This window comes from Cyanistes caeruleus, chromosome 17 (genome assembly GCF_971803275.1).
Source record: "Cyanistes caeruleus chromosome 17, bCyaCae1.hap1.1, whole genome shotgun sequence".
Classification (NCBI taxonomy): Eukaryota; Metazoa; Chordata; class Aves; order Passeriformes; family Paridae; genus Cyanistes; species Cyanistes caeruleus.
Window position 1 is genome coordinate 13,160,674 of NC_141717.1, and position 27,588 is coordinate 13,188,261.

General features: G+C 47.1%; 2 protein-coding genes and 1 long non-coding RNA gene across 8 annotated transcripts in view; 2 read left to right on the forward strand and 1 right to left on the reverse strand.

The window, feature by feature from the left end:
* The window catches only part of SDK1 (sidekick cell adhesion molecule 1), a 385,141-nt gene extending 378,897 nt beyond the window's left edge, over window positions 1–6,244 (forward strand). For all 6 annotated transcript variants that reach the window (XM_086855185.1, XM_086855184.1, XM_086855187.1 and 3 more), the window contains one exon: window positions 1–6,244. In XM_086855185.1, coding sequence (XP_086711311.1) covers window positions 1–276 — 276 coding nt within the window. In that variant the 3' untranslated portion in view covers window positions 277–6,244.
* On the reverse strand, window positions 1,374–13,932 carry LOC111936101 (uncharacterized). Its single transcript, XR_015277598.1, has 3 exons — window positions 12,441–13,932; window positions 11,964–12,069; window positions 1,374–3,406 (listed from the first exon to the last, which is right to left on the reverse strand). It is a non-coding gene; the product is annotated as an uncharacterized LOC111936101 (long non-coding RNA).
* On the forward strand, window positions 13,889–26,104 carry LOC111936102 (cytochrome P450 3A12-like). Its single transcript, XM_023936829.2, has 13 exons — window positions 13,889–14,047; window positions 14,880–14,973; window positions 16,081–16,133; window positions 17,236–17,335; window positions 17,731–17,844; window positions 18,438–18,526; window positions 19,109–19,257; window positions 19,715–19,842; window positions 20,159–20,243; window positions 20,880–21,040; window positions 21,214–21,440; window positions 22,855–23,017; window positions 24,973–26,104. The coding sequence occupies exons 1-13, from the start codon at window positions 13,977–13,979 to the stop codon at window positions 25,066–25,068; spliced, it is 1,530 nt and encodes a 509-aa protein (XP_023792597.2). The 5' UTR covers window positions 13,889–13,976; the 3' UTR covers window positions 25,069–26,104.
* The last annotated feature ends 1,484 nt before the right edge of the window (window positions 26,105–27,588 follow it).

A 27,588-nucleotide genomic window follows, 5' to 3' on the forward strand; every position in this document is an offset into this window, starting at 1 on the left:
GTCACTGACTCGGATTACGAGGACGAGTTGCCCAAGCACTCCTTCGTGAACCATTACATGAGCGACCCCACCTACTACAACTCCTGGAAGCGGCAGCAGAAAGGGGTGAAGCAGCACCCGGCGTCCTACAGATACGAGGAGTGCACGGCCAGCGAGACAGAACCCTATTTCCAGACTGTCATCACGACACAGAGCTCAGGAGGGGTGTACACCCCGACGGGACAGCCCGCTCCCGGCTCCCGGACTCCAGTGACAGGATTCTCCTCGTTTGTCTGAGCTGGGGACACGGTGGGACAGTCACCGTGTGCGTGCCCGGGATGCTGAACTGTGCGGGACCTCTCTTATCAGGGTAGAAAAACGGATGGGAACACACCTGAGGCTGGGGTTGTTGGTGTTTTGGTTGGGTTTATTTTTTTCTTTCTGAAGACAATCAACTCTATAAAAACACGGAGCTCAACTAGCTGAACCTTTGTTTAAGAAAACAAAAAGAAAAAAAAGGAATTCTGAACAGTGATGATTTTAACCACTTGTGAATAGTAGGGGTTTTTTAACCACTTTTTGTAACACTGCTTCAGGAAGCAGCTCCCATGCCCTTCTCCTTCCCTCTTTCTTTCTCTCCCCTCCTCCTGTCCCACCGCTCCCAAACAAGCAGGTGAATTCCCTAGATGCAATGAGTGACTTTGTGATGTGATTTGAAGAGAAAACATAAAACCTCCCAGGCTCCTTTTACCTTCCTTTTTCTCTACTCTTTTTTTTTTTTTTTTTTCTTTTTTCTCTTCTTTTTAATTTTTCTCTGTCATCAAGGTAAAGTAGTAAAACATAGAAAATGGACACATTTTTAGGTGAAAAGCAGACACCTCCTCTCTTCTCCTCACTGCTCCACACATTAGGAGCACTGGCTGACCAATGTAGGCTCAGATGTATCACTGCTCTAAGCTCACTACTGGTGTATTTCTATTGAATTACTGACCTGCTTTTCTTTCTTCTTCAAATGGGACCTGCTGCATTCTTTAAATATTCCAACTCCAGGGCCTTTGGAAGAGGAGATGGCTCAAAAGAGTGCTGTAGGCAGTGGTGGGTGAAGCAAGTGGGAAGAATTCAGATGTAAGGTCAGTCTATTTTTGGTGTGGCTCTAATCCTCCTTGTGGACTGCATGTACCATTTGAATCAGTCATTTTTTAAGAGTCAAAGGACACAACCCAGCAAGCCAAAGGAATTTTTCAATTAAAATTGCAGTGACAACCTAGAGAGTTTACTAATTGATGAGGGTTTTGATCATCAGATTTACCACACCCTGCCAACAGAAGTTGAGCATTCTTTCTCACCCAGACTCTGCAGTTCTGTTTACTGGTCTGTAAAAAAGTACACAGTGGCAGGGTTTGTTTGATTTTATTTTTTTTTAAATACAAAGACACCCCACACAGACTGGGTTAGTTTTGGTGTCCACAGGTGCCTTTTATTGATTCTGCAGCTTCATATCTGGGAGAAGCAAGAAAGTGTCTCCAAATAAAGCTAACCAGGTTTTTCAGGCATCGGGGTCATGAATTACCTTGTGCACGTTTACAGCCTGCTCTGTGCACTTGAAACTACAGCCTTTCGAAAGAAAAGAGGAGATTATTAGTTTATTTTCCATCCTTTTGTACAGCTCACTTTTTGTTTTCTTCTTTTCTATCCTTTTCCTGAGTCTGTCATGTTTAGTGGCAGGTTGTTTACTCACAAGGAAGTTGTCAGGCATTGAAAGAATCCAAGTCCAGCCCTTGGACGTAGCAACAGTCCTGGGTCAGCAGACTTATGATAATAAGAGTTTGCAAAGTGATTTTGGAAGTAGGAGAGTCCTTGCCATGCCAGGATCTGGCATTTCCTTCCAGGTGGATAAGCCAGGAAAATTGGTGCTTGCAAATGTTCTGTCAAGGCTCATGTGGGCATTGTTACCATAGAAAATTGTCCCTGTCCTCTCAAGGGATGTGGAACATCTGTGGCAGGGGGAGGCGGTGTCTTCAGAGCAGGTTGTTGAAACCAGGCTGCCCAGGAGCCTGGTTGGGAGTGTCCTGGTGGCACCTGACCAGAACAGCTGAGGTCCAAGGGCCAGCTCAGCCTTGCTGTCACCTTTCAGTGCCTCTTGGACAGGGCAAACAATCTCAGAACTGCTTTTACTCTCCGGCACTGCCTCCGAGCACTGCTGCTCTTGGTGCATGCAGACTCTGCATAGCTTTGGCACTGGATTGCTGTTCCTCTCCAAAGGTTCCAGGAAGAAAAAGTTAAAAACCAAAAACTCCAGTGGGTGTGTTTAAGGGCTTTTGAGTTTGGGATAATGATCTGCAGCTCATTAGATGGCAAGGGACTCACAAAGACGCGGCTGAGCCAAAAACCCGTGAGTCATCCTCCTCTCTGCACCTGGGTAGGATGTGTGTGGGATGGAGATGGGGCTCCAAAGAGGATGACTTGGAGTGTGCTGTGAAGAGGAAAGCAAACAAAAAACCCACTGCCTTCTGTGCACTTTGACTGTTCTCTTAAGCCATATGGACTTTGCTTTAATTACTGAACTGCCAAAATTTGTTTTCAGTCTGCGTTTTTTGTTTCTTAGACAAAATTATCTACGTGACTTTCTGATTTGTTTTCCTTTTCCTTTGTCATTTCCTGCATCAGATTACATATTTTAAACATGTTTTTATACATTTGACACAGCAACTGTTCTTGGAAATTTAATGGCACTTGTCCAACAGGTGTAAGAGGTAGTGCTGCAGGAGAAGCTCTTCAAGGACCACTGAGGACTTTAGGGATGTAAATTAGTAGGAGGTAGATGGGACACCGAAGACTTTGCTCCAAAGGAAAGCATAGTATAACTGCACATCTTCTGAATATTGCCAGATCTCAGTTGGTGTAGGGTGCAGTTACTCCCTGGGGCTGATCTGATACCACATTGAGAAAAAAATCCAAGAAAACAACAGGGAATAAAGGAAATGGACTTTGTGGCCACTGCTCCACTGAAGGACAACATGGGGAGCAGCACAATCTATACAAAGTGAGAAAAGACTGTTCCTTTTTTCTCAGAACCAGCTGCAACTAAAAAGCCTGAGCTTGCTGAGGACCTGCTGAGTTGGCTGTGTGGCTCTTTTCTTCTGACTGCTGACAAAATACCAGGTTAGGTGTGATTCCTTTAGGACCTGTTGATCCCAACAAAGGTATTTCTGTCCCATTCTCGTGCACACTGTTGTCAGTCTTGGTTATGTTGTGTTGGTGAGCTGGCTGTTGTGACACATGGGTTTATTTTTGATAGGCAGTTGCAGAGTGAGGAGGTGCAGTGCCCTGCTCAGCCCTCAGCTGAGCACAGGATGTGTTTTCTGCTGTGCAGGATCCTGTGTAGCTCCATGTGTGATGCCTCCACCTTCTTGCTAACACGCTCAACCTGTAAAATATGGTTAATAGGTGGCTTTTATTTACTTCACATATCAGGGAAATTGTTTTATCTGGAAGGAAATACTCCATCAGTTAAGAAGAGAGCTCTATTTCATTGCTGCAATCTTTGGGAATTGCAGCCTTGAAATACAACTTTTAAACATTAGTTGTCATGTTACAGTAACTTCACCCATTGAATTTGCTTCCATTTCCATCTTCCTGTTTAGAATAGTCTTGAAAAATGAAGGCTTATGTTTAGAATGCCTTCTTAGGATATTTTATTTTTATTTATTTATTTCACTTCCCCTGTTTCTCAGGTCTCTTGGTGGCTATTACTGAAAAATGAAAGCAGCATCATGAAATGACCAAGGGAGACATTTCAGGGAGTGGTTTAATAGGAGCTTGTTTTTCATGCAACAGCCATAACAATATCCAGTCTCCTGCAGGTAAAAAGTGCCCAGGTCTTCACCCCCTGCCAGGGCTGAGGTGACACCAGTCATCACTGTCAGCAATGCTCCCAGCCCCAAACCTCAGCTTGTCCCTGTCGTAAATCACGTGCAGAAGTGCACACATGAAAGGAGCTGTGCTCTTCCAGCCCACTCTGAATAGAGCATTTTATCCCCCCCAAAATCTGTGTCACAGTCCTGTGTCCTCACCATGGCCCACACCCTTGGGTGGAGCATTTTCCATTCCTGCCTTTTAATGCTCTGATGTTTGGGCAGGGCCAGCGCTGTGCAGGTACAAATGGCAGTGGTGACAAGGGACAGGGGAGGGCACTCCCTTGCTTTCATCAGTGACAGTGTCTTATTCCCTACCCTCCAAGTCAGTCATGTCTTGTGGAATGCCTTCATGGGGAGGGCAGGGAGAGGTGAGAGCAAAGGCTTTGATCAGCATTTACTAAAGGAATCGCACTTTGGCCAGCGATCCCACTTTTGGGAGCAGCTGGCATGACTGGAGAGAAGAAATAAAAACACACAGAAAAGAAACTAATCTATTACTCAAAAGATTTTCTTTTCCCTCTTCATTCTGAGTGTTAAAACCAGTGATGTTTTGCAGATGTGCCAAGATCTCATTTTTCTTCCTTATACCAAGGTCTCTGCCAGAAGCTGCTGTAGCAATTGTTTGGACTAAGTATCTTGACATGGGGATGCATTTATTATCCTTGCCATTGCTTCCCTCAAGAAATCCATTGGGTCATCCAAAGATTATCTAATCCACTTTCCAGAAAAGGAGGGGAGAGATCTTTATACATTCAGAGCACTGGTGTCTTCTCCCACACATTGCTTTCAGATATACAGGGCAACTTGTCGGCAAAAAATCCTTTCAGAAAAGGAATTTATCAAAAACTTTAAAAGAAAGCAAACAACCACATAAGAAAGATAACCTCTGGCAGAGGCATTAGAAACCTTGAAATCCAGAAGCCTGTGGTGTGTAAGAGTGACCAAGATGCTAAGACCTCCGGTTTTCACTGATCTCCTGTACCAGTAGCATCCAGAAGGGCAATGAGGGGTGATGTTTGGAAAGGAAGAACCACAGAGTGTTGGGACATGGGCAGGTTGTACTGCAGACAGCTCCACTCAGCCTGCAGTTCCTGCTAGTTCAGTCACATTCCTTAAGGCTGCTTGTATAGGTTGTTGCCAGCACATGTGGAATCCACACATTATCAAGGCGTTCCTAGAAGCTACGAGGTTCCGGAGGTGGGGAAAGGTTTGTTGGTGTGGTGTTCAAACAAAGCCACACGTGTGATGATGTGGTTCCAGAAAACCCATTGAAACCTCCTTATGAAAACCACCCTGGAATTAGGAGCATGTTCACCCCAAGCCTGAAATGGCTCCACCTGACAAGTCATAGAATCCCAGAATGGTTTGGGTTGGAAAAGATCTTAAAGATCACCTTGTATGAATCCCCCTGCTGTGGGCAGGGACACCTTCTACTGGACCAGGTTGCTCCAAGCCCTGTCCAACCTGGCCTTGGGCACTTCCAGTCCCTTCTGTTCTTTGTATTTCTGTACTCCTTTTGTCCTCCCCCTGCCCTCCCAGCAAAAGAAAGCTGCTTTGCACTTTGTGCAGGTGTAGAGTTTGCCGCACCCGACAGCAGAGAGCCACAGTGGATAAGCACACACCTGACACTTGGGACAGGTGAGATTTGTTTGAACAAAGAGTGAAGTACCATTAGCACTTGAGATTCAGGCTCTGACTCAGAATTTTATCTACTCAAAGCTGCCACTTTCCCACTTTAAATGGCCTTGGGGCCTCAAGACTTGACAGGAAATTCGTTATTTCAATGCTGTTTGATCACTGTGCACTTTCTTGGGGCTTGAATCACTGGATACAGACAGGAATGGGGTTACAGAGTTCTATATCAAGGTGTTTTCCCATTTGTGTCCAATTCACTAGATTTGGGAATTTCTGCTACCATGGAATGGTGGCATTCTGCAGGTGGGAAGTGCCACCAGGGCTCCCTGTGATGTCATTACACCCCTGGGCCTTGCTGGGGCCTGTCACAGTGCAGTGGGAGCTCTCAGGTAGCAGAAAGGTGCAAGAACCCCATATTCTGGTGAGTTTGTAGCTGGTCACTTTGCCTCTCTTGGGCTGGTGTCTGTCCTCTGATTTGGTATCTGCTGTCAGCTTAGGGGTAGGAGCACCTCACACAGCTGTGTCTGAGCTACCCTTCGGTGTACTCCGGTTATCGGATCATTGCTTTTAATTCAGTGTCTCCTTGGAGATTTGCCCTGGATTTTTGTTCCACACCTCTTGTTAGCCTCACCTTCACCACTCCACTATTTTATATGAGAAAGTTACTTCTTCTTTTGCAGACTTGCTTCTGATTAAAAGAACCCTTTTGGAAACATCTGTGTCCTTGGTACATTTGTTCTGTAGAAGGGAAAAAAAAGTTTTATTCCAGACTCTTCTGTTGCTGAAGAAGTTTCTGGGTACCTTGCCAGCATGCTCATGGGTTAACAGCTCAGGACACTGAGAATGTAACATGGACTGGAATTCCTCACTGTTTGCTCTAGACTGTAAAATCTTACAACCTCTGGTACTTCTCAGCTAAGCTGACACTCTCAAATAGTTTCCACACAAAATTTGATCAGTCTTAAATATTTTATTATTTTGCAGCAATAAACTTCCTCAGATCCTTAGTACAGGAGAGTCAAAACCCACCCAGAAACAGAAACCCATGGGACCAACATTTTTTATGCCATTGTCCCCTCCCCAGCAGTGTTGTAGCAGTTGTTAATCAGTTCCCACAAAGGTGCAGATGTTGGGGAGACAGGAGCAGATCCCAGCTGGGGGAAATCAGGGCAGCTCTGTTACTCCAGGGTGCTTGGTTGTGCTTTTCAACCACTGAGCATCTTGCCTCCAGAAGTAAACTAAACACAGTCAGGTCAGCTACAGCTCTGGTGGGAGAAATGAGGGCAAGAAATCAATGTTTTCCAAGTGGGAGAGGGAAGAAAAAAAATAGTCAAACTGTGAAGGAAAGAACTCATATCCTCCTTCTCCTGAAAAGGATATTATAAATAATGCAGTGTTGTATAAATACAGGCAGTCCTTTGCAGCTGGGAGCTTGTAATAACCCAGAGGTATCACTGTACCCATTTTGAAGATGAAAATCCTCCCGCCACAGCATTTTGTGAACGAGACATTATCCTGCAAAATTGCCAGAAGGTGCAGAAGTGCTTTTTTGGGGCCATTTGGCTCCGAAGTGTATCATGCTGTAGCTTCCAGCCCTTACTCTTCTCGGGATGTGTTTCTCCCACACGTTTTTGTGGCTAGGATTTGAGCACGGACATAAACATGGGAGTGGATGGGAAATCTGCCACGGTGTTCGTAGCCTAAACAATACCAGAGAAAACAGATTGGCTTCCCGCCCTGCCCTGAACAGCACAAGCACTGGCTTGACTGAATCGAGTAATCTGGGCTTTCATTACTGATCCTTTTCCTGCTATTTGTCTCTTTTGTTCCCTCTTTTTCCCTCTGCGTTTTTGCTCCAGGGTTATTTATTTTTCTCCTTGCTCCTTTTCTTTTCTGGTTTTTCTTTTGTAAGCCTGACTCTTGTTTTTATTATTTTTTTCCTCTCTTCCTCTTGCCTCACTAATTATTTTCATTTCAAACCTGCATTTCCCACAAAATCAAAAGGAACTTCATGTGAACACATGTTTTTTGTTGGGGTTTTGTTCACGTCCACTGTGCTCCAGGAGTTCTTTAGCTTTGCTGTCTTGTTTACTTGGAAATGCTGGGCACGTCCCTCCAAGCCAAGGCGGTGTGGCCACTGACTTCCCAGCCTGGTAGAAACCTTCATTAAGCAGGCAATTGGCATGTTCATCACCATTTGTTAACGAGTTAGGATAATCCTAAATCAGACGATTTAGAATGACTGTGAAGTCATTCTTCGAGGCTTTACAAGGCAAATTTGTCAGCAGCGCTGAAACCTGTGAAGTCTTGTGGAATCCGAGGATCAGCACCTGCCTGTGGAGGAATGAGGAAGCTGCAAATCGTGTTTGCGTGACAAAAATGTGTTCAGAGGAAGAAGGGACCAACACCCACTGTGTCACTCAAAGGTAATTCCCTGCTTTGTGCAACTTCCAAGGGGTTCTGTGCAACCTTTATGCTGATGACACACACCCTAGAAAAGCACCTGGGACAAAGCCAAGGACTTGTTCTTTACCCTGAGCTTCCATAATCTGAGTTTGTGCCCTTTTTGCACTTCACTGAAGGTGTAGATAAGGCTAAAAGGCAAGCTGGGGAAAACAGCCTGTGTAATACAGCCTGGGGCCTCATGCCAAGAGTGACAAAATGCCTGACAAACACAAGCGACCTCACCACAGCCCTTCCAAATTGGGAAGGATGAATATCCCACTTTTGATAGGAGGAAATTGAGGCACAGGTCAGTTTTGCCTGTGGGATCAAGCCACAGTCTGTGTGGCTGCTATCAGTGTGCCCAAGTGGCCTTGACTGCAATGTCCTCAGCATAGGGCAAAGAAAACACATCTTTCCTACAGAACAGCAGGATGAGTTATTTTTGGGTCTTTATAAATTGTCTGTTTTCTAGCACTATCATTCTTACCCTACCAGGGGAACATGACTGACCTAATTAGAGCCTAATTCCAACAGTATATATAAAGTTTGTAAATACAAACTTTTTCAATCCTGAGTAATTTTTTATGAATGTACAAACACATCTGATTGGTACAAACACCCCAGAGGTGTGGGGCAGGGGAGGAGCAGGGCAATGGGAGTCATCAGAGAAGCTGAACTGTGGGAAATTTGGGATAAATGAGGGCAAATTTTCAGATGTATTTATGAGACTGATTTAATCTGCTGGGAGAGTGTATCCTCTGGGATTAAACCTCACATAACCTGATGTAAATCCGGAAATGTTTTATCCCCAGCTGTGGGGAGCACTTGCAGAGAGGAAGGATTCAGAATTTCAATCCTCTGTCCAGCAAAAAACATCCACAGTGATCGATGAGGACACTTTCATTGATCCATACCTGTCTCCACACCACAGAAGAAATTAAAAGGTGAGAGAAAGATGCTTGTTTTCAATGAAGCCCATTTCAAAAAGCCACCAAGGGTTAATCCAACCAGCCAAATGCTCGGCTTTAGCTGCAATAGAGAAATCCTCTGAGGTTGAGTGATAAGCCTCCAGCCATACCTGCTCAGATTCTCAAGGACTGTGCCTGAACATGTTGGGGATGGCTCACATCCAGCAGCTGCTTATAGGGAGTCCACAATGCCAAATGACTCAAGAGCCAGCTTCACCCTGCCCTGAGTACATACCCAGCATGTGTCCAGAGAAAACATCCAGAACCCAGGCAGTGGAGACAGAAACAATGGGCCAAACTCTGCCCTTGGGCAGCGATGTGGCTGTGAGTGCTGGGTCTGGCTGAACAGAGATCCTGGCTCTAAAATAGATTCCAGAACACTGGGTTGTTTCTAATGTGTTCTCGTGAGATAGGGCGGGTTTGGAGGTAAGGGGATGGTGGTAGAATGGGCTGCATGTCATGTGTTTGGAGATGATGGCTTCAGGGTCATGTCATGATTTTTGTCTTTTTCTGCCTTGACTTCTGGTTTGGAAATGGCTCAGTAGAAATTGAGGTCATTGCAAGTGGTGCAATGACACTTTCTGGAAAGCACTGGCTGCTTCATGCAGTGAGACTGAGCTACCAGCTGGGAGGTTTGAAAAGCCAGAGCTGTTCTCTGGTACAATGTGAGACAGGCAAAGGAGAAGTTGTCCTTGGAGGAGCTGGTGTCCAAGCATGAGCAGGGAGTGCACACAGCACTGCCCCGCCGTGCTTTCCAGAATTGGTTTTATACTTTAACACTGGCTGTGGCTTGTAATTTTCCATCCTTGCTCAGAAATTATAGAGGAGTGAAAGGGAGATGGGTTTCAGCTGTCGCCGCTTCAGGAGCATTCAGCAGCATTGCTGGATGAAAGGAGCAATGTGGTCTTTTTGCTCTGCAGAGGTCTCAGAAATACCCAGGCATGAAGTGTGGTTTTGGGCTTGGTGAGAGGGAAGGCAGAAGCTGGTGCCAGCCCTTGGTCCTTCCTTGGCTGCTGGAGCTCTTTGAGGATGTCATACATCTGGTGCTTTCCCATTTAGTCCTTTCAAGAGCCTCATTTGAGAGCAAGGTTTGTAAGGAAGAGCCAGGAATAAACAGCTCATGATGCCATTTGTGGGATGAGAGGAAAATACTAAGAGAATTGTTAAAGATGGGACAGTCAGTGAATTAAAGCTTGGTTATTAATGGACATGACATTTTTCTATGGCTGTTAGAAAGACTGTGTGGGTTACAACAGGACTTTTCCCATAGTATGTGGAGGAAAGAAAAACCTTTGTGTCTGTAACACAGCAGCTAATGAGACATTATCTTGCAAATAAGATAATAAGCATTATCTTATTTTCAAGATAATGTCTCATTCTCTCTAACAGAGAGCCTGAGATGCAGGGGATGTCCTTCCACCAGTGCTCTGCACTCTTCTGCAGGAGTTTGCAGGACTTCTCTCCCCTTGGCCTCACTCAGTCCCACCAAGCAGCAGTAAAATCACCCCTCCTTCAGGGAGGACCCTCTAGTTAAAATTTTTGTTTCTCTCTCAAAGCTTTTAGAAAGTTCTTCATGAGGTTTAACCTCTGTGCCCCATCAGTTCAGTTGCTGCTCCTCCAGATAGTCTAAGCTGCATTGTCTCATTTTTACTGGTGACTACAGCCAGTTATCACAGTTCCTGTGTCCTGTTTGTGTTAGCCATGGTGACCATCAGCTTTTGAATCCCCACTTACATCAGTTCCTTGGCCAGCTGTTCCCTCCCAGCTCAGGAGTGCAGGGTTGGCACAGCAGAAGGGCGCTGTGCTCCGGGGTGACCAACACAAACACAAGAAGAGTCCCCAGTGCATGAAAGCGCTGTGCCATTGCAAAGAGGAGTGGTAGATAATGTCTGAGTTAATATTGACCTGGGACTGTTGCCAGGGTGGCACAGCAAGGACAAACATGCCAGGAACCACTGCAGTGTGAGGGATCACATGGTGGCCAGAGGACGAGCGTGGGAGGGCAGGGCCATGGCTTCAGTGCTGCCCAGGACCATCACAGGACACCCTGCCATGGGGGAAGAGGGTCACACTCAGTTGCTCCTCCTCTCCCCAGGGCATAAGAATAAACAGTCTTTTAATAGCACTGTGCACATCACCAGGGCTCCAGCAAGCCTTTTCAGAGCCCTTGGGATTTGTTATTAATGGGGGAAGCAGTGGCACTATGTTGGTGTCAGTAAGAAGGGCGATGTCAGAGAGGCTGAGACCACGTGTGCTCGTGACCCAGAGGAGGACATTGCTTTTGGACCACTCTGGGTCCTTCATAGGTACAGGTCTCTAACCCTGGAAACATCACAAGGGCTGTGAACCAGCTCTGCCTTTTAATATATAATCATGCCTGTAGACCAGCACATCAGAGAGGTCACTGGAATTGACATGACTCCTACCAATGGGGTTTAGCAGCTCTCTTGGAGACATCTCCTATTAATAAGTTATTACCTGAAATGGAGGAGGGGAAGTGACAGTTTTATGGAAGAGGTGAATTAGAAGCAGCATTGATGTCAACTTGCAGACTGCTGATGCTATTTTTCACTTGTTTTAGCACATCTGCTGTGTGAGTGCAGTGGGGTGCACTCATTGCTCCCCCTTCATACCACAAGATGTTTTTGCTGGATCACCAGCCTTGGACAGACAAGAGTTGTGTAGCCCAAACCTGGGCAATTTTTCTTCCATTCTCTTAGACAAGGTGCTGGGATGCCAGAGCAGCCCCTCACCTGCAGCCCTGTTGTGCAATTTGTTTGCCCACAATGCTAAACCCCTTTAAATGGTGCCAGAAGAATGATCTGGAGAGTCTTTCCCTCTGCTTTATTCCTCCTGGGTGCCATTTCAGTGATATTCGCATTTAAAAAATAGTCTCAGTAAGTACAGAGTATACCACCACATTTGGTCTTTTAAGGGGCTGTGTAAGGATAAAAGCATCACTTTAATACATGCAATTTGTATAAAATTATCTGACAGTGAGTGTTCAGAATGACCCCACCTGCAGCTCTGAGTCGTAGCAGCAATTTTGACTAGGAGGTGGACATTTTATCAACTATGATTTTCTCAAATTTGGGGAACTGGAGAGAGACAGCACTTCAAGAGACCTGCAAAAAAACCAAACCAAAAGTCAGACAAATAAGGAGTTTGCAGAGGTTTACCAGCCACACAGGGAACCATACCTCTAAATCAGTAAATTGCTCCCACTCAAACCAGTTTTGGACAAATTAGTAATTTCCCTGCATGCAAAGATGCTGTGCAGTTTATTTACATATTTTGGGGGCTAGCTAACATCCTTGTTCTTCTCTGAAGTCTGCCTTTGCTTCAGTTTCTGTGTGAGAGAGGAGAAAACAGTGAACCACAAACCCGCTTCCCACTGAGAAATCACAACAGCTGTTAAAAGTTATTGAAAAATCAAAGGGCTTGTGTGAGAAAAGAAACACAGCTAATCCCAGCCTGGGAGTTACTGCTCCAGCACCTGGTTTTTCCTGCTGCCTCTCACTGCTGTTCTTTATGTCCTTCTGGTGTGGGACCTGTCAAGGAGAAGAACCAGCCTTTGGATGCAAGAGAAAGGATAACTCCCCAAGTACATGTGCTTCAAGGTGTCTTAAAAGGGGCAGATCCCATAAAATGGAGAATAAAGTTCCTGTCAAGAAAGCTGCTACAGCTCAGCACTTCAGAGCAGCCTGGAGATGCAGGAATCAGGGATGTGCCTCCATAAAATGGTTAATAGATTAGTGCCAGCCAGTGATTATGTGAATCATTGAGCACATCATGGCTGTGCAATGCTGGAGATGTCTGAGACACTGACCTACCAAAACTGGCAGTGCCGCTGCTCAGCTCTTCTGCCTAAGTGTGGAGGTGACTGCTGAACCCACTGGCAGTTCAGCACATGCTGCATGTGTTTTATGAGGCAAAAGAAATGTTTGGGCAGAGGCAAAATCCACTGCTGGCCTGAAGGCAGAGCCACGTGAGATCTGACTGGCAGGTAATTGCAGAAACACTTGGGTTTCCTTAGGGCCGAGCATGCCAAAGTCAGGTCTGATGCAGGTGAGTGTGATGTGCTTAGGTGCTTGGCTGGGTCCGTGTGGGTCTACAGTGTGCTCAGGGAACACAGAGAAGGGGTCACTGCTGGACTGGACAGAGAAAGAGATTGTGGCCTTTCCCAGTGTGACGGGGACAGAGGACACCACGTCCTGACCCATCCCCACACCCACCCCCAGCACAGGGTGTTTGCATACGCTGGAACTAAACTGGCCAGGAGCTCCACTGTGTCCCTACACACATAACGCACTTCCCATGCCTCAAAAAAAGACAGGAAAGCAGCCAGCCCCGTGTCTGTGTCTGAGGGGGCAACTGAGCTGCCTGAGGCCAAATGTCATCATCTTGTGCATCATCTCTGAGTGCAGAGAGAACGCCCGGGGCAGGGGGGATGTGGGGATCCATGCCCAGGTGACAGGGCCGGCAGTGCTGGAGCCGTGCCCGCGGCTCGCCCAGGCCGCAGCACCGCCTGCCCACACGGCCCTGCCCCGCTCAGGCGGGAGCTCCACCGGCACAGAGCCATGCTGCCATCCCTCAGGGGATCTGCCTCAGAGCAACGAGCCCCTTGCAGCCCGGGCTGGTGTTTGGTGCAGGTCCCCTCCAGCCCCTTCCCCTCCTGGACCCTAAACAGGAGAAACAGGGCATGGCACACGGAGGTGGGAGAGGAGGCACCCCCGGGGCTGGGGCACACGGGACACAGGAACGGCTCCTCGTCCCTCCAGAAGCAACACGAGGAGCTCGGGGCGCTGCCGCCCTTTGCTAGGCTTGCGCAAATCGCCCTTCCTGCACTTTCCAGCCCCAGGGGAGCGGGGTCCGACACCGTCAGTCCCGGAGATCCCCGAGCCCGGGGGACGCCCCGGGGCCCGGCCCTGAGGCACCGGGCGGGCGGGGAAGCGCCGCCTCCCTGACGTGTGGCGGGCACGGGCCGCAGCCGGGGCACGGCGGCGGCAGAGGAGGGAGCACTGCGGGAACCATGCAGCTCCTGCCCAGCCTCTCCCCCGTCACCTGGCTGCTCCTCGGCGCCTTCCTGTGCCTCGTGGCCCTGTAAGTAGAGGCCGGTCCTCTGGGGGAGCGGGCAGGAGAGGAGCCCGGTGCCAGTGGGTGAATTAGGGCTGAAACCACCCGGGACCCCGCCCTGCCCTCCCGGCATGGCGGAAGGAGCGAGCTGGGCCGGGCGTGGAGGGAAGTTAAAGGAAATGTTTGATTTTTTTTTTTTTTTTTTTTTTTTTTAGCTTTTCCCAAGAAGGAGTAACTTGGGGTGTTTAAAGACAACAGCGCCCTTGGCGTCCTTGGGCTGTGCCGGCTGGGAGCAGGCAGGGTGATGCCGGAGCTGCTGCCAGCTGAACCCCCCGATTAAGTAGTTCTGTTGGCAAAACTTCGGCTTATGTGGCTCAGGGGAGCTGTAGTGAGCTATACAGGCAAAAACTTAATTTTGCTGTGGTAATTTATGTCCCTGCCATGCTGCTGTAGCGTGGCCACCTGAGCATCGCAGGAGGTCTTTGCAAAGACAAACACAAGGGCAGGTCTCTGCTTCAGAACTCAATCGCTCCGAGATCTCTCCTGAGTCACCTGAGCCACAGCTGTCTGAGCTGGCTAAATGAAGCCCTGAGTAAGCCCTAAGCTTCGCAGGTATACTAGTTTGCTTAGGCTGGGCTGCAGCTTCTTATAGCTCTTGTCTTCCATCAAAATGTACCCCAAGCGATCCTGCATTTACTGCAAAGAGTATCCTCAGCAGATCCATAATTTGCTGCTGGTCCATAATTTCAGCTTTCCCTGAGTGACAGAAACCAGTTATTTAAGCAGTTCTCTGTGCTCAGGAAGAAGTATCTTCTCTTTTCATTGCATAATTGCTTCTCACATGCTCTTTGCTTGGCAGCTATGGGATATGGCCCTACCGGACCTTCACGAAGCTGGGCATTCCTGGTCCACGGCCTCTGCCATTTGTGGGAACTTTCCTGGAGTACCGGCATGTGAGTACCAGCAGCTGCTGCTCTCTAATGCCTTAGACCCTTCTTGTGCCTGGTGCTGTTTTCCCCATTCTTTGGGCAGCTCTTTCCTTTGTCCTTGTTTCAGTCAGATGAAAATTATGCTTTTAGGTAGGAAGCTCTTCGGGCACAGCGAGAACATAAAAGTTCAGGCTGACCTGAATGAGGTGTGCTGTATTTTAAAACTACTTTGTAATTTAAATTTTTAGTTTCTCACTGTGTTTCTACCTGCTCTCAAGCAGCTGAAGTTCTGTTGGAAACAAAAAAAAAATCATTGGAGAGATTCCTAAGACTGCTGTTTTCTGGGAACTGCGTGTTTCTTTGCCCTTTTTATCATTAACGTGAAGAGGCCAAATTACCCCCAGAAATGCTTCATCCAACCACTTACTTTTGGGCCAGCCTGAAACTAAACCAGACAAATACATTTTTAAATAATACTCAAACATTATCAAGCTACCAAACCTCATCAAATGACAAGGCAGTAGCTGAACCCAGGTAGCTCATTGCAAATGCAGAACAAGTGTAGTGGCTTCAATAAAAGAGGTGTTTCACTTTTATTTGCTGGGTTTACATCATGTACATTGTCTCTTACTAATGGTTTAGTGAGCCTTACCTGTTCCATAAGTTTCATTGTTACATGTAACATCAGTTAAAACCCTAAGGGAAACAAAATAAAAATCTGTGTTCAGCTCAGTAACTGCAGAGGAAGATCATATGAGGACAAGGCAGCAGCAGCTCTAACTTGTTGAGCTGAAGGTGAAAGGGCACCCTGGGATCCAGATCTGCCTTCTAACTCTGCTCAGTAAAACTTTGTACCCTGTCATACCTTGTCTTCATTACATTTTTAGATCAGGTTGGCTGGTGGAAGTTGAAAGTGCCTTTTTTTTTTTTTTTTTTTACTCTGTTCTCTTTTTTCTCTCCAATGCAAATGTCCCCTAAGCATCTATGTGATGCTTAAGAGGACAATGCACCTCCCAACCTCAACCTCTGCCACTTATAATGGTGCCATGGGATGCACTGTGCTGCCAGCTGTGGCCTGCTTTGATCACTTTTCACTGGCAAGCTGTTCATTTCTCCTTTCTTCTTTTCCAGGGAGTCCACAATTTTGATCAGCAGTGCTTTGAAAAGTATGGAAAAATCTGGGGGTGAGTTTCTGCAGAACAAAGCTACCAGTTTGGGGTGCTCCACAGCCCCAGAATAGAATGGAAAAGGTTACAGTGATGTTATATTCCTCAGCACTGTAGTTCCAGCAGTGACAGCCTGGGAGAATCGAGGTTTACCACTAGGAAAGTCTCCACCCATCTCTCCAAGGCTTTTCTCCTGCTGGGATTTCACTGTGGTGCAGGGCTGGCATGGTGATGGCCAGTTTGTAGGGTCATTTCTTTGCATAAGTTTTGAAAATCACCTCCACTGCTTGGTGTCAAACTGAGCCTTCTGCCTTTGAAGCTGCTCTTCTGTGTGTCTGGAGCAGAAAGCAAGCTGCAGGCTGCCACAGTGTTTTTCATCTTGCTCCCTGCTTCTCCCAGAGCTGGGGCACAAGCTACCTTTCAACCTGACTCCCTGCTCCCTGCACAGTGCTTGTTTTGTGCAGGGGCCTCTTATCATGCTTCTACTGAGAACCTCTCAAACCAAAACAAAATTGCTGTGCAAAAAAAATCCTGGGAGGCTTCACAAAACCTGGTGCATTTTTTTGAAAGATTAAATGTTCTCAAGCTTCTTGAAGATGGCAGCTTCCCTTAGCTGTGGCCCAGGGCTCCCTGCCCTTTAGCCCACACCATGACTTTTAAGTTTTTCTGTCTCTGTTGATTGGAAAATGGAGGAGACAGATGAGTTTTTCGCCTCTCAGTGCCTTGTAGCTCAGGCAGGAAATCTCTTTCCTCCACAGGTGGATTGCTTGGTGTGGATTTCTTGTCTCCAGCCATCAATAGTGGAAACAGCTCAGACAGCCCAAGTGCAGGGGATCAATATTGTGGCAAAAAGCTGCCTTTTATCTAAATCCACACAGCTTTGGCAACTCTTCAGTACCACAAACAATTGCTAGAAATGCTCCTATTGCCCATGTTTGCCACTTTCTTTCCCTTTCTCCTCTTTAACTATATAATAAACAAGTTTCAGCTTCAACCTTCTAGCTGTTTTGTCAGAGGGCCCAAACCCTTTCTGCTGTGGCTCTGGCCATGGACAGAGCTGGCTGCTTTTGCTCCACCTGACCATGAAGGATGTACTGACTGTGGGTTTCTCTTGGCTTAGGTTTTATGATGGTAGGCAGCCTGTGCTGGCTGTTTTGGACCCCATACTCATCAAAAACATCCTGGTGAAAGAGTGCTACAACCTTTTTACTAATCGCCGGGTAGGTACCTAGTCCTGTGCTTTGCTGTCCAGTACAGAGCACATGCAGCAAGAAAGGAGTTTCCTCTTGGTTTCTGTTCTCCTCTGAGCCCTTCAGCAAGTACTTGCTCTCTGATGTGCCCCAGTTTATTGATGGTACCAACATCAAAACTCTGTTAGGGAGGTGTAGGGGCCACTCTGGCTGGGACATGGGGCTGTCAGCCTGGATGTGCCCTAAGGACTGATGTCATTTATGACTCTTTAGACTTTTGTTTCCATTTCTGTTGTTTGGTGGTTGAGATAGAGCTGACATAACTTCAGGGCCTGAGTCAATACTCCATGGAAGGTTTTTCTTTGCATTTCTGTCACATGGAAGGGGGCTGTAAACCTTCACCTGTGTCCTGTTGCCCTGTGCAGAATTTTCGTCTGAACGGGATCCTGCAGTCAGCCCTCAACGTGGCTGAAGATGAGCAGTGGAGGAGAATTCGTACAGTGCTGTCTCCAACCTTCACCACTGGGAAGCTGAAGGAGGTAAAGCCCAGGCCATTGGTACTTTGCATTCACAGCTGGAAGAGAACTGAGCTGTTTCTGAGTGCAGACTTTCCCCTCAAATGGGGAAGTTGCCCTGTTTGCCAGGAGCACATCCATGAGCAGCTGCATTGTTGGTACCGTTCAGCAATACAGGCTCTGTCTGCTGTCCTGGGGAGGGAGCCAGGAGAAGGGGATGAGGGATCAAACAGCACACAAGGCATTGCAAGCTGAGGCTGTTGGCCCTGTGGCCTGTATGTTCATCCTGCTAAACACATCACCCACACCAGGCTTGTCCATTTTCCCTGCACCCAGGAGCCACGTTCGCTCCCAGCTGGAGTGGATGCCAAACTGGAGCAGGAGCTGTGTGTGGATTTTCTGGAGGAGAGCCTTGTTCAGATCTAGTCAAATGAGCTCTCTGGACAGGTTGCTAGGATGAGAGAAAGCAATGTCTGAGGCCTGGAAATGAGACCTTCCCCTTGCTTACCCTTCCTCCCCAAGCCAGATGTGGCAAGTGGCATATGGCCATGTGGCCTAACCTTGTTTGGTGGCAGGGAAAGAGTCAACAGTGCTTTCTGCTTTGGTTTGCATTTCAGATGTTCCATATCATTAATCACTATGGTGAAAAATTAGTGAAAAACATTGAGAAGAAAGTGGCTAATGATGAGTTCGTGACTGCAAAGGAGTGAGTAACTATGTGGGGCTGACAGGAAAGGGTTTGTATTCAGTGTGGGGAAGGGGCTGTTCTGGAGAGCCTTTTCCATGCTGCAACATGGATCCCTTGTCAGCTGTGGAAGCAAACTCTGGGCTTGGCAAGTTCCTCAGCAGTGGGCTTGCTGGGCTCTGCTCTTCTCAAATGGGAGAGCTGTGCCATTTCCCCATTTCATTTTACTGGGGATGTATTTTGAGGTAGGAAGCATTTCCCAGCGTTTTTCTAGAAGCTGCACAAGATACAGTATTTTTGGATGTCATTTTTGCAATCTCTTTTACAGATGAAAATCGGAATATAGTCATTGTTACCCTAGACTGCAGTTCAGTGCTTTCAAACTACAGCTTGGGTTTTAGAAGCTGAGAAAAACTGGGGGAATGAATGCAATGGGGAAACTTCAAAAATAAAATGATGTTTACTGCCAGATCAGTACAGACCTACTGTGTTAGGACTGTGCATTAAGAGAGATTCCCTCTCACAAGAATTGTTCCTAGATGAATTCTTATTTACTGCTGTGGTTGGGTTCATCTCATTCACTCTCTCTTCTTCTCTACTCAGCATTTTTGGAGCTTACAGCATGGATGTGGTGACCAGCACTTCTTTCAGTGTCAATGTTGACTCCATGAACAACCCCAATGACCCCTTTGTCACCAACATTAAGAAATTTCTCCAATTCAGTTTCCTAAGTCCTGTGTTCTTACTCTTAGGTATGAGAAACCTCATCTCATACAGCCCTGAATTGATGTCAAAGGTGCTGCATTTTCTGGTAGCTCTCTTAGTAGCTTTTTGCCATATGGGAGATGCTCAACACTTTGCAAGATTGATTTACAGTCTCAGATCTGCAGAAATATTTCCCCAGGGAAACCACAGCCAGGATTTGTACAGCCCATGTGGATCTTGGCAGTGTCCTCCCTGTTTGCAGAGATGGTGGAGCCCTTCTCTATCACAGAGACCTGCACTTAGTGTGGTCATTGTGGTCATAAAGTAACGTATGGAGGAGGTTCTCAAGTGCTGTTGCATCCCAGCCATGGTTAGGTAAAAAGGGATGGAGGCAACAAAAAAGGTCAAGGTCCAGATGTACCACTCCTTTCAATGCTTTGTGCCAGTTTTGATTTTCTTGGGGCCCTTTGAGCCCAAGTGCATTGGTCTCTTCTTTCCTTTTAGTGTTGTTCCCCTTTGTTATCCCTGTGCTGGAGAAGATGAAGGTGACTCTGTTACCCTCAGACGTCATGGACTTCTTCAAGAACGTCTTCACAAAAATGAAGACAGAACGGGAAAAAGGTAGCAGCACGGTGAGTCCAGCCTAGGTGGCCTCTTCTCTTCTGGAGAGGTCTTGAGTGCAGGAGGAACCTGGTGGCATCTTCAGAAGCTGTGGTGTGTCACCTGTTCTCCAAGCTCACCAAATCAGAGAAAGGCCAGAACCATGCCCTGCCTGGGCATCCAAGTGGAGAAAGTATCTGTGTTCCTGGAGGGTCTGCAGTCCAGACCTGATCATGTACTGAAGCCATGAGCTGTGAGTGGAGCAGGTATCTCAGCAAGGGACTTTGGTCCCTGGGCAAGGTTTGCCTCCTCTCCACCCACATCTTCTCTGCCTCTGATTCTCTCCAGGACCGCGTGGATTTCCTGCAGCTCATGATTGAATCACAGAACTCACATGATGGCCCCAAGTCTGCTGAGACCAACTTGGACAAAAGTATGTCTTGACATGTGTCCCCCTCTCAGCAGAAAGCAGTAGTTCCTTATCCATTTAATAGAAGTAGGAAGAGATTTTAGTTGTTAATCCCATGAAAGATTCAAGGTCTCAGTAGTAGGGGCCATAATGATGATTATCATAGGTCAGCCATATTTTTATTATATCTCATTTTCTGGGATAACTTCTGAGGTGTGTTTGTGCAACAAAGAACAACAAGAGTGAGTATCTCCTTATCCCCATTTCTTACTCTGTTGTCTCTGAAGGCCAGCAATGCTGGCTGTATATCAAAAAGTACACAAAGCACATATGCTGTGTGTACCTTGCTCACCTATGAGCTCATCTCTGTTCCCTATCCTAGGTAAATAAGAAGATAAAGGCTCAGTCAAGGCATGGTCCTCGTCTGTCAACTCAAGGCAGGATGCTTTTAGATTTTTGAGGTGCCAGGACAGGGTGTTTGTAGGACACACTGCACTGCATCCTGCACCCCTTTGTGCAGGGTAAGCTGGATGTTCCCTTTACCAACTGTCATGTAGCTAGGAGTAGCATTACCTAGACTGATGACTGGGATCCTGAATTCCCAAGGGTTAATCACTGTAATTTTCAGCTTCCTGTATGTGGTTCTATGCCTTTTTTCAGCATTAAATGATGAAGAGGTTCTGGCTCAGGCTCTTATCTTTGTCTTTGCTGGTTATGAGACCACCAGCTCCACCCTCAGCTACATAGCCTACAACCTGGCCACCCACCCTGACGTGCAGCAGCGACTCCAGGACGAAGTCGATGCACACCTGCCCAACAAGGTAAAGGAGTGGGGGAAGATGCTGGGCTTGTTGCCACTTGCGTTGCAAACTCAGGCTGGAAACAGAGTGGCAGAAGTGCTGGCACTGAGATTCCTCCTTCCCTGGAAGCACTGGGGGGCTGCAGGGCTGGCAGTTGCAGTGTTGTGTTCTCAGTCCTCCCATTCCTCTCCCAGGCCACTCCCACGTACAGCGCCATCACTCAGATGGAGTACTTGGATATGGTGGTGAATGAATCCATCCGGCTCTACCCTGCTGGGGGCCGGCTCGAGAGGGTCTGCAAGCAGACTGTGGAGCTCAGTGGAGTGACTATTCCAGAGGGAATGGTGGTCGTGATCCCAGCCTTCGTGCTCCACCGGGACCCGCAGTACTGGCCGGAGCCGGACGAGTTCAGGCCTGAGAGGTGAGGAACACGTGGGGGAATAGCTGCATGTTCAACCTCAGCCCTGGGAGTGGGAATGGCAGCAAAAGTGGAGAATGCGTGATTATAACATTTAAATTAAGCATTTATCATTGTCTGACATCTAGTCCCAGCATTACCGTGAGGGGAGTTTTATGATCTACATCCATAAACTGTGCATGGAATTTAATTAACTGCATTGAAGGGAGCAACAGTGAGAGCAGCTCCCAGCAGCTGTAACACTGAGGGGTTTATGGCCAGATATTAAAGCAAGAGCCATTGGGTGACTGGCACAATGCCCTGCAAATCAGCAGTGGAAGGGCAAAGATGGGTAGGAAATAAAACTTAATTTTTAACTCAAGTTATGAAGCAATCTTTGCTTAGGAACTGTATCAGACCCTGCAAAATGAGGCAATAGCCTAAGACTGACCTGTGATACCATGAACCTGGTAATCTTCAGGTGGCCACCAAGACATTGAGGCTTGGTCCAGAGAGAGCACAACTAGATCTCTTCCCTTGCACCAGGAATAAATACCCCTGGAAACTAATCCTGGTGTGGGGATGTGGTGGCCTTTGAGACAAAACATGGCAGTGGTATCAGGCAGAAGCACCTATGGAACTGAAGGAAACACCTAAATGTGAGTGCTCTGGCAATGGGCCAGGCTACACCAGCTGCTCCAGCAGCCACATCCTTATTCCAGTTGTCAAACTTGGCATGGGCAGCTGGACAGGAGCTCTTTAGGGCTCACTTGCCTTGCTGGGAGTTCATCAGAGGGATGTGCTGGTGTCTCAGTAGTGAGATACTTCACTTCTGACTTAGCATGGCTGAGGTTTGTACCTCATGTACTGGGAATGAAAAGCTTTCTGACATGAAAACCAACTGATCACTAAGAAGTATTACTGAAAATGCTCAGTGGCAAATTTCTCTGTGAGGCTGATTGTTCTTCCCTGTTTTTCATGATGAGGAAAGGAATGGGGCTGGCATGTCTCAAAAGCAGCCCTGCCTTTAGTCACACAGGGGGAGAACATCTTTGTGTTCACTCGGTCCTTTGATCTACAGGGAGGCTGTGGAGCTGTAGACCTGTGTGGTTTAGGGTTTGAAATCTGGGTTCAGTTTTGGAGCTGAGAGGGAGTTCTGAGAAAAGAGCAGTTATGAAATCCCATTAGCGTATTTCAGGTATTCCCAGGACACCCAATGCACCTGGATTTGCACAACCAAATCTGAGCAGTAGGATGAAAGCAGAGGCATAACGTATCTATTGAGGCAGAAATCAGGGACTTAGCTGGATTCTTCTAATATTCACAGAAACACAAAAAGCTTTTCCCTTCCCAGACCCCTCATCACTTCAGGTTTGGAAGCTGACATATCCTGAAACAGAGTGGCTCTTGCTAACTCAGTTTTTTTAATTATAATCAGGTTCAGTAAAGAGAACAAAGAGAGTATTGACCCTTACACCTTCCTGCCATTCGGGGCTGGCCCCAGGAACTGCATAGGGATGAGGTTTGCTCTCCTCGTCGTGAAAGTGGCTGTGGTTGTCCTGTTGCAGAACTTCTCATTCAGACCCTGCAAAGACACACCGGTGAGGATGTGGGGTGATGTGTGTATTTATCCTCTGGCATGTCTAGGACCCTCTGACATGGTCCTACTCTTACATGGGAATAACTGTTAAAATCTTCTCAGTTAATTTTAAGGGGTTCACCACAAGTTACTTATGCTCTTTATAAAAAGCCCCTACAGAAGCACATTTAATGTTGGTGGGATGTTTTAGGCTGAAGTCCAGTGCCTATCTCCAGGTGCACCTGAATTGTGGGGTGCTGTCTCCCCCCCAGTGCACTTTTTCTCTGTTTGACCCAGCTTAGGAAAACCCTGCTCCAGAGAGCAGGAAAAGAATATCCCCCAGCCTGTTCCAAAGCTGTGTTCTGCAACACAAACATGGCTATTCTCTGTGGGACATCCCAAGACATCAAAATTCATCTCTTATGGGCCAGGGAAGTCCTTAAAGGGTAGCAATTTTCAAGCAAGCACAATCTGGGTTAAGGTTGAATTGGTGACCTTCTCCCTCTTTGGGGCTCTGCAGGATTCCACCAGAGATGGTTTTGCCCAGGATCCCAGTAAATGCTGCATTCAGTACTGATGGGATGGGCCTTGCAGGGTGGCAGCGTTTGACATGAAATAAATGCAGGAGCTGTTGGAAATGATGTGTCAGTCCAGCCCTGCTGAGAGCACAGCAGCTCCTGTGCCTCAGGCAGGCGGCACCACGGTGTTTCCAGCCTGACCCAGCTCCCTGCACTCACTGCTGCAAAAGGCTGGGCCATTATTACACTCTGTTGGTGAGGAGAGCTTGGGAAATCAGAGCAGAGGGGGCAACAAGTCACTCAAAGGACATTTGTTGTAAGAAACAGAAAACTCCTTATTAAATTATTAGTTGGCACGGGTGTTCAGCTGGAATCTCTGCAGATTCAGATTGCAGCTCAACTAGTAACCTGGAGGTGAAAGACTGTAATAGTCCATTAACAATGCAGTGACCTATCCACCCTCCCCCAAGTCTAATGACATTTTTCTAGTCCTCTGCAATCCATAAAATTGATTCTTTTCATAACTGCCTTTAATTAAAAGGAGACAAGTTAAATATGTATTGTATTATTGGTGCCCATAGGTTTATGGGGCTCTTTCAGGCCTTTTTTCTACAGAAGGTGTCATGTACATCAGATCAGAGTGGGAGGGAAATTTTCCTGCTGGAACATCCCTTTGGAACATGTGTATGGAAGCTGCAGCCTCTCACTGCTCCACTGATGGCACATTGGGCTCCAAGCCATATTGCTGAAATGTCCTGAAACAAAGCTTACTGGGATTTGGGGGGTGAATGTGCCCTGCTGGGCTGGGGATGTGCCACCCTGGTCCTGATGGGGAGAGAGGGAGCTAGGATATGAGCAGCATCCATTGGTGAGGGAGGCTTAAAACACACTTCCCTCCCCTGCAAGATGACTCCCTCCAATACCAGCTTTAAACATTTCTAATGAGATTCCCAGCCCACCCCGTGGAAACCTTGCATGTTGAGGATGCTTTTGCTTTGCTGCTCGGTCTGAGCAGTAATTTTAGTTTTGCTCTTCCTGGAGAGCTTATTGCTCCACCAGCTCCCATTATGATCTAGCTGCTCTTAGTACTGACACACCTCTGCATTAAGCAGAATGGCACTGCATGCTCCCATTTAGCTGCAGCACCCTGGGTGGGGTTTGGCTGCTCTTCCCTCCACGTGCAGCTTGTTGATCAGTGCACCGAGAGCTCTTTGTACCTCACCACATGAAAGCCAGCACTCACCAACCAGTTTATCCAAGAGCTGAGGGCTGTTAAACACCTGCTGGTGGCTGCTTTGCATGAGCAATAGTGATGGTGCTAAGTACACCTGTGAGCTGGGAAATGCATTGGAAACAAGAGGTAGCTGGGATGTGTGTGAGCTGTAGGGTTCCTGCTGTCCTGTCTGTCCTTTCTCCCAGCTGACATGGCTGTTTTGTTGTTTTTCCCCTCCTGCTCAAGATCCCACTGGTCCTGGACTCAAAAGGTTTCATGCAGCCAAAGAAGCCCATTGTCCTGAAGATGGTCCCCAGAGCCCAGGCTGACCTGAAGAAGTGAAGGAAGCAGGAACAGAGCAAGAGACTCTTATTTAATGGTGCCTCCTCCAGCTCTTGAGAGGAGACCAGGTTAATGTGTGCGCTGTAGGAATGTCAGGGGAGCAACCCCCCCCATTTCATGGGGGTTTGGCCCAGCACAATTACATGAGCATTGTCCTAATGAACATGAGCCCCAGGTCCTGCTGTCCCCAGTCACAATAGGCATTTTGCAAGACCATTTGCACTCGAGTTATTTGGGCATTTTTTTCTCCCTCTCTGAAGAGGCACTTTTCTAAGCAATTTGATTCCAGACACTGTCAGTCTCTTCTGGCAGTGTAATTTAAATCAAGATGGGGAGAGCAAATTGCACATAGTTAAGTAATGCTGCCACTTCTCCTGTTCCCACTGCCTGCTGGGTGACTCTGTGTGTCTTCTGGTTTTATTCTCCTGGGAATGCAGAGTTGTCCAGGGCTGTTTCCTCAGCTCTGTGCTATGACCCTGACAAGTGTTAAAATGGTCACGTCCTTACAGGACTGAATGCCTGCAGCAGATTTTCTGATGCTGATTTATTTAGATTTTGGTATTATTTTAGATGGCTTTTGTGTGATTCCAAGTGCAGATGAGTTAACTGGAGGAGCCCAGAGAGAAGCAGTTACTCCTAAGGACTGGAGATTTGCAGAGTGGGAGAAAAGGGTCCCGCATGTGTTTCCTGGTTGTTTGCTTATTCTATCGTGGGCATGCAGCCACCTGCCATGGGAGGGATTGTCAACAGAGGAACCACCCATGCTGTTATCATGACACCTTTTAGTCTGATTTATATCAGGCCACTGTAAGACCAGCTTAATTAATAATTATGCAGGGTGCAGCACTGAGAGCCTTCAGATGTTCTGGGCAATCCTGTCTGGAAGAAAGGTGCCTTTGCCTGTTGAGAGCTTCAAAGTCTTGCCAAACTTTATAATTTTTTGTACAATCTAAAATTTCGTATTATTCCTCCAAAAACTGCTGCTGAAATGCTAACTGCAATAAAAAATTCACTTGTCTCTTCTGTGCCCAGTTGATACCAGTCTCTGCTGCTGTGCTTTCTCCATACACAACTGACTCCATCTGTAGATCTCATAAGCCTTTGGACAGGTGATGAAAACTTTTATCCTGGATGAGTCCCTGTGGGCACCATAAATCCTAAGAGCTGCTCTTGGAGGTGCAGATTTGAAGGTACAACAGCCCAAAAGGATCAGCTGAGCAGAGTCATTGAAGGTGTGAAGTGATTCCTATTGCAAAAGGAATTTAATTCACTTCATAGCAGTTTTTATATTTCTTTTATATTCTTTTTTATAGAGGTAGATAGATTATACATATATATTCTTTTCATATGTATATATATATATATATATATATTCTTTTCATACTTTCTATATTTTTTAGGAATTGAGTAGAAAACCTCAGAAGGGATATAATAACCTTTGTGCAGCAAATTAAAAGTGAAAGACACCCTTGACTGGAACTGTAGGGGAGGAGTGAGGCTGCTTCCCTAGAGAGTCATCCATGAGCTGGGTGAGAGGGTTAGAAAATGCCCAGGAGCTGAGGCAGCCATGGCCTCCCCTTCTGCCATCGTCACCTGCAGCACTGCAACGCCCTTCTGCCACCAGTGTCCAAAAATGACAATCCATCCTTGTTTTCAGCTGTTGCTGTCCTCTTTTCCAAAGTCAGGGCAGGGTGTTTGTGACAGCACATGGACAAAATGTACAGGCAGTCAGACTCCTCGAGGACAAACAGCTGGAAAGTGCCTGTGCCATCACAGTGGTTCATAAAAAGGGGCATGGAAAATCCTCAGGCCTTGAGAAGTGACCAAGATGAGGGTGACAAAGTCACCTGCAGTGTCAAAGGGATGAATTAGTGGCCTTGCTGGGGCAAAGGCTAGAGCTTGCCCAGAGGCAGTGAGAAAAGGATTTTGCCTCCTCACCCCATGCCCGTTTTGGAATTAATCACTCAAACAGAAATGTCAACACTACGGGAAAACATCCTTCAGGATAATCTCTCTCACAAAGCTGCTTAACATTTTGGAAATATACAGTTCACTTGGAGGTGTCACAGGGTTTCAGCCCCTCACATTTCTGTTCAAAGGCATCTTCATCCACTGCACCCCATGCCAAGGGAGTGAGGGAGCAGAGCTGGGCTGGGAACGCTGCTGTACCTGCAAAGGGATGGACACAGCACTGCCTCATCCCTCAGCACCTGGTGGGGTTCTGCAAAGGGACAAAACTGTGGAGTTCTGTCACACTTCATCTTTGTTTTGTTGAATTTTGTGCTGAAGAGCCAGAAGCACACATCTGTATGGGTTCCCAAGTCTCCTAGAGGGAGGTTTGCCCACAGATTCGGCTTTGGGGAGCGGCGTGGATGGGATCTTGCAGTGGGGAAATGCTTGGACGCTGAATTTTCCAGCAGGTTCAGTACCTAGGATGCTGTTTCTTGGGTGTGTTCTAGACTGAGCAGCTGTCTGGGAGATGTTTGGTGTCCCCCATATCCAGGGGAAAAGGAGCTGTGC